At 43.7% G+C, this 15,103-nt stretch overlaps 1 protein-coding gene across 1 annotated transcript in view; it reads left to right on the top strand.

Moving 5' to 3' along the window:
* Positions 1-15,103, top strand: part of LOC139465798 (uncharacterized) — a 40,605-nt gene that overhangs the window by 15,016 nt on the left and 10,486 nt on the right. The window contains exons 4-7 of the mRNA XM_071247716.1: positions 8,906-9,011; positions 9,911-10,042; positions 11,127-11,255; positions 12,143-12,369. Coding sequence (XP_071103817.1) covers positions 8,906-9,011; positions 9,911-10,042; positions 11,127-11,255; positions 12,143-12,369 — 594 coding nt within the window. The remainder of the gene's footprint in view (positions 1-8,905; positions 9,012-9,910; positions 10,043-11,126; positions 11,256-12,142; positions 12,370-15,103) is intronic.

The raw sequence follows: 15,103 nt of genomic DNA, 5'->3' as shown, positions 1-15,103 counted from the left end.
GTATGTGTACATCCATGTTTCTGGTTGTTGGTGTGGTTGTAAGATATGCTTGTATGTTTACATCTATATGTGGTTGTTGGTGTGGTTGTAAGAGATGCTTGTATGCATACATCCATGTTTCTGGTTGTTGGTGTGGTTGTGGGAGATGCTTGTATGTTTACATCTATATGTGGTTGTTGGTGTGGTTGTAAGAGATGCTTGTATGCATACATCCATGTTTCTGGTTGTTGGTGTGGTTGTAAGAGATGCTTGTATGCATACATCCATGTTTCTGGTTGTTGGTGTGGTTGTAAGAGATGCTTGTATGCATACATCCATGTTTCTGGTTGTTGGTGTGGTTGTGGGAGATGCTTGTATGCATACATCCATGTTTCTGGTTGTTGGTGTGGTTGTAAGAGATGCTTGTATGCATACATCCATGTTTCTGGTTGTTGGTGTGGTTGTAAGAGATGCTTGTATGCATACATCCATGTTTCTGGTTGTTGGTGTGGTTGTAAGAGATGCTTGTATGCATACATCCATGTTTCTGGTTGTTGGTGTGGTTGTGGGAGATGCTTGTATGTTTACATCTATATGTGGTTGTTGGTGTGCTTGTAAGAGATGCTTGTATGCATACATCCATGTTTCTGGTTGTTGGTGTGGTTGTGGGAGATGCTTGTATGTTTACATCTATATGTGGTTGTTGGTGTGGTTGTAAGAGATGGTTGTATGTGTACATCCATGTTTCTGGTTGTTGGTGTGGTTGTAAGATATGCTTGTATGTTTACATCTATATGTGGTTGTTCGTGTGGTTGTAAGAGATGGTTGTATGTGTACATCCATGTTTCTGGTTGTTGGTGTGGTTGTAAGATATGCTTGTATGTTTACATCTATATGTGGTTGTTGGTGTGGTTGTAAGAGATGCTTGTATGCATACATCCATGTTTCTGGTTGTTGGTGTGGTTGTGGGAGATGCTTGTATGTTTACATCTATATGTGGTTGTTGGTGTGGTTGTAAGAGATGCTTGTATGCATACATCCATGTTTCTGGTTGTTGGTGTGGTTGTAAGAGATGCTTGTATGCATACATCCATGTTTCTGGTTGTTGGTGTGGTTGTGGGAGATGCTTGTATGCATACATCCATGTTTCTGGTTGTTGGTGTGGTTGTAAGAGATGCTTGTATGTGTACATCCATGTTTCTGGTTGTTGGTGTGGTTGTAAGATATGCTTGTATGTATACATCCATGTTTCTGGTTGTTGGTGTGGTTGTGGGAGATGCTTGTATGTTTACATCTATATGTGGTTGTTGGTGTGGTTGTAAGAGATGCTTGTATGCATACATCCATGTTTCTGGTTGTTGGTGTGGTTGTAAGAGATGCTTGTATGCATACATCCATGTTTCTGGTTGTTGGTGTGGTTGTGGGAGATGCTTGTATGCATACATCCATGTTTCTGGTTGTTGGTGTGGTTGTGGGAGATGCTTGTATGCATACATCCATGTTTCTGGTTGTTGGTGTGGTTGTAAGATATGCTTGTATGCATACATCCATGTTTCTGGTTGTTGGTGTGGTTGTGGGAGATGCTTGTATGTATACATCCATGTTTCTGGTTGTTGGTGTGGTTGTGGGAGATGCTTGTATGTTTACATCTATATGTGGTTGTTGGTGTGGTTGTAAGAGATGCTTGTATGCATACATCCATGTTTCTGGTTGTTGGTGTGGTTGTAAGAGATGCTTGTATGCATACATCCATGTTTCTGGTTGTTGGTGTGGTTGTGGGAGATGCTTGTATGCATACATCCATGTTTCTGGTTGTTGGTGTGGTTGTGGGAGATGCTTGTATGCATACATCCATGTTTCTGGTTGTTGGTGTGGTTGTGGGAGATGCTTGTATGTATACATCCATGTTTCTGGTTGTTGGTGTGGTTGTGGGAGATGCTTGTATGCATACATCCATGTTTCTGGTTGTTGGTGTGGTTGTAAGAGATGCTTGTATGCATACATCCATGTTTCTGGTTGTTGGTGTGGTTGTAAGAGATGCTTGTATGCATACATCCATGTTTCTGGTTGTTGGTGTGGTTGTAAGAGATGCTTGTATGCATACATCCATGTTTCTGGTTGTTGGTGTGGTTGTAAGAGATGCTTGTATGCATACATCCATGTTTCTGGTTGTTGGTGTGGTTGTGGGAGATGCTTGTATGTTTACATCTATATGTGGTTGTTGGTGTGGTTGTAAGAGATGCTTGTATGCATACATCCATGTTTCTGGTTGTTGGTGTGGTTGTAAGAGATGCTTGTATGCATACATCCATGTTTCTGGTTGTTGGTGTGGTTGTAAGAGATGCTTGTATGCATACATCCATGTTTCTGGTTGTTGGTGTGGTTGTAAGAGATGCTTGTATGCATACATCCATGTTTCTGGTTGTTGGTGTGGTTGTGGGAGATGCTTGTATGCATACATCCATGTTTCTGGTTGTTGGTGTGGTTGTAAGAGATGCTTGTATGCATACATCCATGTTTCTGGTTGTTGGTGTGGTTGTGGGAGATGCTTGTATGTTTACATCTATATGTGGTTGTTCGTGTGGTTGTGGGAGATGCTTGTATGCATACATCCATGTTTCTGGTTGTTGGTGTGGTTGTAAGAGATGCTTGTATGCATACATCCATGTTTCTGGTTGTTGGTGTGGTTGTAAGAGATGCTTGTATGCATACATCCATGTTTCTGGTTGTTGGTGTGGTTGTAAGAGATGCTTGTATGCATACATCCATGTTTCTGGTTGTTGGTGTGGTTGTAAGAGATGCTTGTATGCATACATCCATGTTTCTGGTTGTTGGTGTGGTTGTAAGAGATGCTTGTATGCATACATCCATGTTTCTGGTTGTTGGTGTGGTTGTGGGAGATGCTTGTATGTTTACATCTATATGTGGTTGTTGGTGTGGTTGTAAGAGATGCTTGTATGCATACATCCATGTTTCTGGTTGTTGGTGTGGTTGTAAGAGATGCTTGTATGCATACATCCATGTTTCTGGTTGTTGGTGTGGTTGTAAGAGATGCTTGTATGCATACATCCATGTTTCTGGTTGTTGGTGTGGTTGTAAGAGATGCTTGTATGCATACATCCATGTTTCTGGTTGTTGGTGTGGTTGTGGGAGATGCTTGTATGCATACATCCATGTTTCTGGTTGTTGGTGTGGTTGTAAGAGATGCTTGTATGCATACATCCATGTTTCTGGTTGTTGGTGTGGTTGTAAGAGATGCTTGTATGCATACATCCATGTTTCTGGTTGTTGGTGTGGTTGTGGGAGATGCTTGTATGCATACATCCATGTTTCTGGTTGTTGGTGTGGTTGTAAGAGATGCTTGTATGCATACATCCATGTTTCTGGTTGTTGGTGTGGTTGTGGGAGATGCTTGTATGCATACATCCATGTTTCTGGTTGTTGGTGTGGTTGTGGGAGATGCTTGTATGCATACATCCATGTTTCTGGTTGTTGGTGTGGTTGTGGGAGATGCTTGTATGTATACATCCATGTTTCTGGTTGTTCGTGTGGTTGTGGGAGATGCTTGTATGCATACATCCATGTTTCTGGTTGTTGGTGTGGTTGTGGGAGATGCTTGTATGCATACATCCATGTTTCTGGTTGTTGGTGTGGTTGTAAGAGATGCTTGTATGCATACATCCATGTTTCTGGTTGTTCGTGTGGTTGTAAGAGATGCTTGTATGCATACATCCATGTTTCTGGTTGTTGGTGTGGTTGTAAGATATGCTTGTATGTTTACATCTATATGTGGTTGTTGGTGTGGTTGTAAGAGATGCTTGTATGCATACATCCATGTTTCTGGTTGTTGGTGTGGTTGTGGGAGATGCTTGTATGTTTACATCTATATGTGGTTGTTGGTGTGGTTGTAAGAGATGCTTGTATGCATACATCCATGTTTCTGGTTGTTGGTGTGGTTGTAAGAGATGCTTGTATGCATACATCCATGTTTCTGGTTGTTGGTGTGGTTGTGGGAGATGCTTGTATGCATACATCCATGTTTCTGGTTGTTGGTGTGGTTGTGGGAGATGCTTGTATGCATACATCCATGTTTCTGGTTGTTGGTGTGGTTGTAAGAGATGCTTGTATGCATACATCCATGTTTCTGGTTGTTGGTGTGGTTGTAAGAGATGCTTGTATGCATACATCCATGTTTCTGGTTGTTGGTGTGGTTGTGGGAGATGCTTGTATGTTTACATCTATATGTGGTTGTTGGTGTGGTTGTAAGAGATGCTTGTATGCATACATCCATGTTTCTGGTTGTTCGTGTGGTTGTAAGAGATGCTTGTATGCATACATCCATGTTTCTGGTTGTTGGTGTGGTTGTGGGAGATGCTTGTATGTTTACATCTATATGTGGTTGTTGGTGTGGTTGTAAGAGATGCTTGTATGCATACATCCATGTTTCTGGTTGTTGGTGTGGTTGTGGGAGATGCTTGTATGCATACATCCATGTTTCTGGTTGTTGGTGTGGTTGTGGGAGATGCTTGTATGCATACATCCATGTTTCTGGTTGTTGGTGTGGTTGTGGGAGATGCTTGTATGCATACATCCATGTTTCTGGTTGTTGGTGTGGTTGTAAGAGATGCTTGTATGCATACATCCATGTTTCTGGTTGTTGGTGTGGTTGTAAGATATGCTTGTATGTTTACATCTATATGTGGTTGTTGGTGTGGTTGTAAGAGATGCTTGTATGCATACATCCATGTTTCTGGTTGTTGGTGTGGTTGTGGGAGATGCTTGTATGTATACATCCATGTTTCTGGTTGTTGGTGTGGTTGTGGGAGATGCTTGTATGCATACATCCATGTTTCTGGTTGTTGGTGTGGTTGTAAGAGATGCTTGTATGCATACATCCATGTTTCTGGTTGTTGGTGTGGTTGTGGGAGATGCTTGTATGCATACATCCATGTTTCTGGTTGTTGGTGTGGTTGTGGGAGATGCTTGTATGCATACATCCATGTTTCTGGTTGTTGGTGTGGTTGTAAGATATGCTTGTATGTTTACATCTATATGTGGTTGTTCGTGTGGTTGTAAGAGATGCTTGTATGCATACATCCATGTTTCTGGTTGTTGGTGTGGTTGTAAGATATGCTTGTATGTTTACATCTATATGTGGTTGTTGGTGTGGTTGTAAGAGATGCTTGTATGCATACATCCATGTTTCTGGTTGTTGGTGTGGTTGTAAGAGATGCTTGTATGCATACATCCATGTTTCTGGTTGTTGGTGTGGTTGTGGGAGATGCTTGTATGCATACATCCATGTTTCTGGTTGTTGGTGTGGTTGTGGGAGATGCTTGTATGCATACATCCATGTTTCTGGTTGTTGGTGTGGTTGTGGGAGATGCTTGTATGCATACATCCATGTTTCTGGTTGTTGGTGTGGTTGTAAGATATGCTTGTATGTTTACATCTATATGTGGTTGTTCGTGTGGTTGTAAGAGATGCTTGTATGCATACATCCATGTTTCTGGTTGTTGGTGTGGTTGTGGGAGATGCTTGTATGTATACATCCATGTTTCTGGTTGTTGGTGTGGTTGTAAGATATGCTTGTATGTTTACATCTATATGTGGTTGTTGGTGTGGTTGTAAGAGATGCTTGTATGCATACATCCATGTTTCTGGTTGTTGGTGTGGTTGTGGGAGATGCTTGTATGTATACATCCATGTTTCTGGTTGTTGGTGTGGTTGTGGGAGATGCTTGTATGCATACATCCATGTTTCTGGTTGTTGGTGTGGTTGTGGGAGATGCTTGTATGTATACATCCATGTTTCTGGTTGTTGGTGTGGTTGTGGGAGATGCTTGTATGCATACATCCATGTTTCTGGTTGTTGGTGTGGTTGTAAGAGATGCTTGTATGCATACATCCATGTTTCTGGTTGTTCGTGTGGTTGTAAGAGATGCTTGTATGCATACATCCATGTTTCTGGTTGTTGGTGTGGTTGTGGGAGATGCTTGTATGCATACATCCATGTTTCTGGTTGTTCGTGTGGTTGTAAGAGATGCTTGTATGCATACATCCATGTTTCTGGTTGTTGGTGTGGTTGTAAGAGATGCTTGTATGCATACATCCATGTTTCTGGTTGTTCGTGTGGTTGTGGGAGATGCTTGTATGCATACATCCATGTTTCTGGTTGTTGGTGTGGTTGTAAGAGATGCTTGTATGTATACATCCATGTTTCTGGTTGTTGGTGTGGTTGTAAGATATGCTTGTATGCATACATCCATGTTTCTGGTTGTTCGTGTGGTTGTAAGATATGCTTGTATGTATACATCCATGTTTCTGGTTGTTGGTGTGGTTGTAAGATATGCTTGTATGTATACATCCATGTTTCTGGTTGTTCGTGTGGTTGTGGGAGATGCTTGTATGCATACATCCATGTTTCTGGTTGTTGGTGTGGTTGTGGGAGATGCTTGTATGCATACATCCATGTTTCTGGTTGTTGGTGTGGTTGTAAGAGATGCTTGTATGCATACATCCATGTTTCTGGTTGTTGGTGTGGTTGTGGGAGATGCTTGTATGCATACATCCATGTTTCTGGTTGTTGGTGTGGTTGTGGGAGATGCTTGTATGTATACATCCATGTTTCTGGTTGTTGGTGTGGTTGTAAGAGATGCTTGTATGTTTACATCTATATGTGGTTGTTGGTGTGGTTGTAAGAGATGCTTGTATGCATACATCCATGTTTCTGGTTGTTGGTGTGGTTGTAAGAGATGCTTGTATGCATACATCCATGTTTCTGGTTGTTGGTGTGGTTGTGGGAGATGCTTGTATGTTTACATCTATATGTGGTTGTTGGTGTGGTTGTAAGAGATGCTTGTATGCATACATCCATGTTTCTGGTTGTTGGTGTGGTTGTGGGAGATGCTTGTATGTATACATCCATGTTTCTGGTTGTTCGTGTGGTTGTAAGATATGCTTGTATGTATACATCCATGTTTCTGGTTGTTCGTGTGGTTGTGGGAGATGCTTGTATGCATACATCCATGTTTCTGGTTGTTGGTGTGGTTGTGGGAGATGCTTGTATGCATACATCCATGTTTCTGGTTGTTGGTGTGGTTGTAAGAGATGCTTGTATGCATACATCCATGTTTCTGGTTGTTGGTGTGGTTGTAAGAGATGCTTGTATGCATACATCCATGTTTCTGGTTGTTGGTGTGGTTGTAAGAGATGCTTGTATGCATACATCCATGTTTCTGGTTGTTGGTGTGGTTGTGGGAGATGCTTGTATGCATACATCCATGTTTCTGGTTGTTGGTGTGGTTGTGGGAGATGCTTGTATGTATACATCCATGTTTCTGGTTGTTGGTGTGGTTGTAAGAGATGCTTGTATGTTTACATCTATATGTGGTTGTTGGTGTGGTTGTAAGAGATGCTTGTATGTATACATCCATGTTTCTGGTTGTTGGTGTGGTTGTAAGAGATGCTTGTATGTTTACATCTATATGTGGTTGTTGGTGTGGTTGTAAGAGATGCTTGTATGCATACATCCATGTTTCTGGTTGTTGGTGTGGTTGTAAGAGATGCTTGTATGCATACATCCATGTTTCTGGTTGTTGGTGTGGTTGTGGGAGATGCTTGTATGCATACATCCATGTTTCTGGTTGTTCGTGTGGTTGTAAGAGATGGTTGTATGTGTACATCCATGTTTCTGGTTGTTGGTGTGGTTGTAAGAGATGCTTGTATGTTTACATCCATGTTTCTGGTTGTTGGTGTGGTTGTAAGAGATGCTTGTATGTTTACATCTATATGTGGTTGTTGGTGTGGTTGTAAGAGATGCTTGTATGCATACATCCATGTTTCTGGTTGTTGGTGTGGTTGTAAGAGATGCTTGTATGCATACATCCATGTTTCTGGTTGTTGGTGTGGTTGTGGGAGATGCTTGTATGCATACATCCATGTTTCTGGTTGTTCGTGTGGTTGTAAGAGATGGTTGTATGTGTACATCCATGTTTCTGGTTGTTGGTGTGGTTGTAAGATATGCTTGTATGTTTACATCTATATGTGGTTGTTCGTGTGGTTGTAAGAGATGCTTGTATGCATACATCCATGTTTCTGGTTGTTGGTGTGGTTGTGGGAGATGCTTGTATGTTTACATCTATATGTGGTTGTTGGTGTGGTTGTAAGAGATGCTTGTATGCATACATCCATGTTTCTGGTTGTTGGTGTGGTTGTGGGAGATGCTTGTATGTTTACATCTATATGTGGTTGTTGGTGTGGTTGTAAGAGATGCTTGTATGCATACATCCATGTTTCTGGTTGTTGGTGTGGTTGTGGGAGATGCTTGTATGTTTACATCTATATGTGGTTGTTCGTGTGGTTGTAAGAGATGCTTGTATGCATACATCCATGTTTCTGGTTGTTCGTGTGGTTGTGGGAGATGCTTGTATGTATACATCCATGTTTCTGGTTGTTGGTGTGGTTGTGGGAGATGCTTGTATGCATACATCCATGTTTCTGGTTGTTCGTGTGGTTGTAAGATATGCTTGTATGCATACATCCATGTTTCTGGTTGTTCGTGTGGTTGTAAGATATGCTTGTATGTATACATCCATGTTTCTGGTTGTTCGTGTGGTTGTAAGAGATGCTTGTATGCATACATCCATGTTTCTGGTTGTTCGTGTGGTTGTAAGATATGCTTGTATGTATACATCCATGTTTCTGGTTGTTCGTGTGGTTGTAAGATATGCTTGTATGCATACATCCATGTTTCTGGTTGTTCGTGTGGTTGTAAGAGATGCTTGTATGTATACATCCATGTTTCTGGTTGTTGGTGTGGTTGTGGGAGATGCTTGTATGTATACATATGCATGTGGTTGTTAGGGTGGTTGTAAGAAATGCGTATGTGTGCGCACATCCTAATTAACCGGAAGTACATTTTGCAGATCCAGGAACCAGACAGACTATACGTATTTGAGCTCACAGCGCCATCTACAGGCTACACAATCGGTGCCAAACAACGAGTGTATGTGTCCTACGTGGACAATGACGGTGGGTGAAAAACCGGAGTGGCGATTTACTCTGCCTTTAGGCGTACAATAGAGGTCAGGTCATTGTCTTGCATGTTTAGATATATCAGAAAGTCGTGGAAACATTTCAACATCCCCATGATAATTTTATGTAGATGAAACGAGCTCAGAACGCTTATCTTTATAAACGTATGACGCTCGCCGCGCTTACACAACAATATTTGCAATGCACTGGACCCACAAAAAGCAATCGTAGCGCTTTGACAATCGCTAAGGTCGGTTCGTGTAACGGTGCTCTGGGCCCTGTCCAACAAATAGAGGTTAGGTGTACGACTGCCGTGAGGTTACGTTGAAGTACAGCCCGGATCGTTTTGTGGAATGAGTTGTATTAGAACGTATTAAGGCCCTTCCTTCCATTGCTCGCCAGATTTCAATTATGTACGAGTTGGGGTGAAGTGAAATGGGGTTCAAGGTCATAGCACTTATATAGCGATGTGCATATACGCGCGCGTGCGTGCGTGAGCGTCATGTTTTAATAGAAATCATTATTGTATTTTTTAATCGGGCTAAAAATGGCTGAATTGACGTTTTAATGTCGCTTTCAAGACTGTTTTACTTCTATAGCGACATGCACGAACGTGTGTGTGAGTGTGTCTGCTTGTACTAGTACGGACTAATGCGGTTTCATAGTGCAAGCCCACTGAGATACCATGCCGCAGTTTTAACATGAATACCCCACTCAGACAGAGTGTGCTTACTTCAAGCAGGCTCTATCCCCTAAATGCCGAGCGCCAGACACTCTATTAACGTCTTTTGGTATGACGCGGCCAGGGATCGAACCCGGACCTTCCGCATTATGTATGAGAAACATCTTTATCTGACTATGTTTGATTAATCATGCTATGTCCTCTGTGTGTGTAGGTCCTGCACTATTCAACTGTAACGCCGGGGACATCTGCCAGAACGGCGCCTCCTGCGACTCTACAACCGGACAGTGTAACTGCCAAGGAACGTCTATGCCAACTGCATTCAGAGATTGTCGTCTAGATATCAGTGAGTGTATCTCTGTACGAGATGCGGTGGGGCTTCCTTTGAAGCATTTTATCTAAAGTTTAACCTATTAAACGTCAACGCCAGAGAATAAACAGTCTTGATTATATGCCGAAACGGACTTAATACGGCGTAAAAGGCACATTGGTAAATTAGCAAATTCTATGAATGGATCACTGAAATTCTGTGACGACACAGGTGTTCGCGAAAAGGGTGAGCATGTCCTGATCTAAACCACCTACGGGTAGTAATGTGGTGGCGCCTGTCCCACGGGGCGTGTGATGCGGCTGATTGTTTTCTCGTCATACAATGATGGTGTGATCGTCGTTTGACCATCTTCCCGATGCAAGAGAGTTAACTGACTTTAAAAGTCCCGTTTCTATCCTTGCCGAACTAGGCTGGAATTCCTGGGCTCTGTCGTAGCGCTACCAGTGGCTATTACGAGTTATGTCCCTTCTGAGCCTCTCCTTTAGACCAATCAGATTCCACCTCACGTATCACTTGCATTTGCTTGAAACAAAACAGTGGCGCCCAGTCAAGACGATCTGATCGATAATCAAGGTCTATATTGTGATAAAACGGGTCTTACATCGCGCAATGCGTGAGCACCCTGATTAAAAACATGAAAAGATTTGGAAAATATCTGTTGACAACGAGTTAGCGGTGCACTTTCTTTGCAAATCCTGCAATCGACCGAATTCTGCAGGACAGTTTACGAACCGGACTTTGATTTCGATGCACGATTGTAAAAATGTAACTCCATAATACCAGCCTAGTTCGGCAAGGGTGAAACTGGACTATTTTAGTCAGTTTACTCCCTTGCCTTGGGAAGATGTGTTCGACAGGCCCATTCTCGAATACACGCCCCGTGATATAGCTGGAATTGCTGACTGCGGTGTAAAACCACATTCACTCACTCAAAAATATGCACAAATGCGATATTTTTTTGCTTTGTTTTCAACTTGTACCACAACGCAATCTGAGAAATAATAGTACCTACATTGTAACATGGTAGATCTCTACAAAATGATATTGACAGTTATTTGGGCTTTGACAATTGGATAATGGACGTTATTGTTGTATCCAGGGCAACTAGACACATCCATGTGCGCGAGTGTAAACTGCGGGCAGGGCGGAGTGTGTGCCAACAATGGGAAAGCCACTTGCGTCTGTCAGCCCGGCTATGTCGGGGACACCTGCCAACTGAAGCAGAGCTGTAAGTACAAATGACAATAACAATAACAATAACAATAGCAATAACACTCTGGAAATAATGGCCTAGCTGCCGGGATCCTGCGATCGTGGGACGAATCCACAATCGCCGATTGAAACTGCATCACTTTGAATTGTCCTCTCTGACAAGTATGTAAAAGAGCGGCGTTAAACCCTTCTCACTCACTCACTCACTCACTCACTCACTCACTCACTCACTCACTCACACTCAGGGTAAAAGAAGACGTCCAAAGGTATGATTGATTCCGCTGTCTTAACTGGCACCAGCAAGCCATATTTACTATACTTGTTCCACGCCGGAATATGATTTGTAGAGTTGCGTCCCTTTGGTGTTCCAGGATCCATTGATTGTGGTTTCGAATCCGAGCCTTTCGGCCCTGTTTTTTATAAGTGTTTTGTCAGCACCATACCCATACTTGTGGTTTGTACCATAAAAAAAAGGTCTGCATTCCTTCTTTCCTCCCACAATGAGCTGATGCTGTTAAACCCAACTCACTCATTCACTACCTCAGGAAACAGAACATCCTGATCTGCTCGGCATTGTTCCAGTGTAGACATACACTAATGAGTGAGTGAGTGAGTTGGGTTTAACGCCGCTTTTAACAGAATTCCAGTTTTATCACGGCATAGCTGCTGAAAATGAGAGGAAAGCCCGAATGGAAAAGATGCAGGTCTTAGACGTTTAATGAAACCTACGGGTACAGATATGGTGCTGACATACCGCGAAACATAATCGGGGCGAAGCGGGATTCGAACACACAATTGTATGTTTCTCTGCACAGTGAATTTGCGGGCCTTATTCGACTGGGCTACGACATACTCTAGCCTGTTCCTAGCAGCATAACCTGTGAGATGGTCCCTATGTTGCAGACAACGTTGAATGTTTCGCCACCCGAATGTGTTTGAATGTGGACCCGCCTGTTGGTTACACCGGGGAACGATATGTTCTTGGACGACAAGGCCTCAGCCAGTGCAGCCTCAATGGCGTCAGCAGCGCCATCACTCGGGGCGACAACATCCCCACCACCTGGACCGGATCCTATATATGTCTGAACCATGTCGACAACATCTGCGGGGATGTTGAGTCGACGACAGAGGTAGGTGTTCAATTGCTTCGCCTTTCTATGCGCTGGTCTGAAAACCAGGAAAACTATTTTGGTACACCTGAACGTTTCGGATGAGTTGTAGGGTGGTTAACATGGCGGACATTGTTGCGTAGCGTTGTGTTATGACGTGTGTGCATCCATACCGAGCTCCTTCCCAGCGCGTGACACCTTCGTTACACTCTCGGTAACATCGCTGCCACCAGTGTGGACGCGGCCATTACAAGAATCTTGAAATTTGCCCTCTAACCCCAAATGTTGTAACGTTTATACTTTTCATTATATCTTTGGGAATGCTATGATATTTCATTTTGAAAAGGTTTACGACTGATCATGTTTTGCAGATGAATTTACTTTGTTGTTTTAATAACCAGATTGATTCAAGGTTGCAGACGAACGGATAATCAACCAACTTTACCCTATATACATTCTTACTATATCAGTAAAAGATCATAGTTTTAAAGAAATAAAAATTCAAATTGACAAACAAAGAAATTAATCTAGCAGCAGTAAGAGTTTTCGGCGTCACGACAGTCGTCACTTATTTGTAAACATAACGGTCATTCGCTTGCGAGGATAAGTCCAAGCATTGTTGGGGCCACCTATCACAGTGGGGAGTTTTGACTGGTGGCAGCGAACGGACTATCGCTGTGAGGAGCTTGCATCCATACATGCAATTGCCTCGTTACCAACACAAGGTTGATCCGGGCAGATCACAGCATGCGGTATAAAGCATCAAAGACGGATAAAATTCATGCTCGTATATACTCGTATATATATTATTGGTAGCGGTACTATTATCAGAATTTAATTATATCATTATCATTATTTGTATCGGGCGACAAAGACTTCACAGCTGGGGAGATTAGGCTAATTTAGGTTGACGTTTGTTTTTCACTAAAACAGCGACATGTACGTGTGTGTGTGGCTGTTTGTACTAGTCCACACTTCGGCCGGTTTTTTAGTGCTAGTCTTCTGAGATACCAAGCGGCAGTTTAACACGGGTACGCCATTCAGACACAATATACTGGCTCCGAGCCGACCAGTCCTTGTTATATCCCGTTAATGCCGAGCTCCATCTAGAGTACAACAACAAGTACCATTTTTTAACGTCTTTTGGTATGACGCCGCCAGGTGATCGAACGCCGCCATTCTGGGTAGATGCTCCACCCGCTAGACCAAGGTGGGGCTTACTCACTGTAGAAATGATTCATGGTCCTCGATATATGGGGACATGGGTGGTCAATGTTCTGAGGGAAACGTGCAAATTTGCCTCCCACTGTCGTACCAGGATCCGCTTGATGTAGGTTCGAATTGTAGATTCGCGCCGATTATGATGCTTGGTTTGTCAGCACCTGTGAGTGAGTGGATGTTGTGTTATGCCGCAGTCAGCAATAGTGCAGCATTACCACAGTTGTAAATGGTCATGACGACTGTGACTGAAAGCTGGATCCGCGACATTGGGGAACCGTGGGACCCTCACCGTGTAAAACCCTAACAGTGGGAACCTTAACCGTGGGAACCTTAACCGTGGGAACCTTAACCATGGGAACCCTAACAGTGGGAACCCTAATCGTGGGGACCCTAACCATGGGAACCTAAACCGTGGGAACCCTAACCGTGGGAAACCTAACTATGGGAACCCAAACCGTGGAAACCCTAACCATGGGAAACCTAACCGTGTAAAACCCTAACCGTGGAAACCCTAACCGTGGGAACCCCAACCGTGGGAAACCTAACCGTGGGAACCCTTACCGTGGGAAACCTAACCGTAGGGACCCTAACCGTGTAAAACCCTAACAGTGGGAACCTTAACCGTGGGGACCCTAACCGTGTAAAACCCTAACCGTGTAAATCCCTAACCGTGTAAAACCCTAACTGTGTAAAACCCTAACAGTGGGAACCTTAACTGTGGGAACCCTAACTGTGGGAACCCCAACCGTGGGAAACCTAACAGCGGAAACCCTAACCATGGGAAACCTAACCGTGTAAAATCCTAACCGTGGGAACCTTAACCGTGGGAACCCCAACTGTGGGAAACCTAACCGTGGGAACCCTAACCGTGGGAACCCCAACCGTGGGAAACCTAACCGCGGGAACCATAACCATGGGAAACCTAACCGTATAAACCCTAACCGTGGGAACCCTAGCCAGGGAAACCTAACCAGGGAAACCTAACCGTAGGAACCCTAACCGTGGGAACCCTAGCCAGGGAAACCTAACCAGGGAAAGCTAACCGTGGGAACCCTAACCATGGTAACCCTAACCGCGGGAACCCTAGCCAGGGAAACCTAAACAGGGAAAGCTAACCGTGGGAACCCTTACCGTGGGAACCCTAGCCAGGGAAACCTAACCAGGGAAAGCTAACCGTGGGAACCCTAACCGCGGAAACCCTAACCAGGGAAAGCTAACCAGGGAACCATAACCGTGGGAACCCTAGCCAGGGAAAGCTAACCAGGGAAAGCTAACCGTGGGAACCCTAACCGTGGGAACCCTAACCATGGGAACCCTAACCAGGGAAAGCTATCCAGGGAAAGCTAACCGTGGGAACCCTAACCAGGGAAAGCTAACCGTGGGAACCCTAACTGTGGGAACCCTAACTGCGGGAACCCTAACCGTGGGAACCTACCTAACTGCGGGAACCCTAACCGTGGGAACCCTAACTGTTAGAACCCTAACCGTGGGACCCTAACCATGTAAAACCCTAACCATGGGAGCTCTAACCGAG

This window comes from Haliotis cracherodii, unplaced genomic scaffold (genome assembly GCF_022045235.1).
Source record: "Haliotis cracherodii isolate W230 unplaced genomic scaffold, xgHalCrac1.p SCAF_18, whole genome shotgun sequence".
In the NCBI taxonomy this organism is placed as follows: Eukaryota; Metazoa; Mollusca; class Gastropoda; order Lepetellida; family Haliotidae; genus Haliotis; species Haliotis cracherodii.
This window is presented reverse-complemented; position numbering and strand designations above follow the sequence as displayed.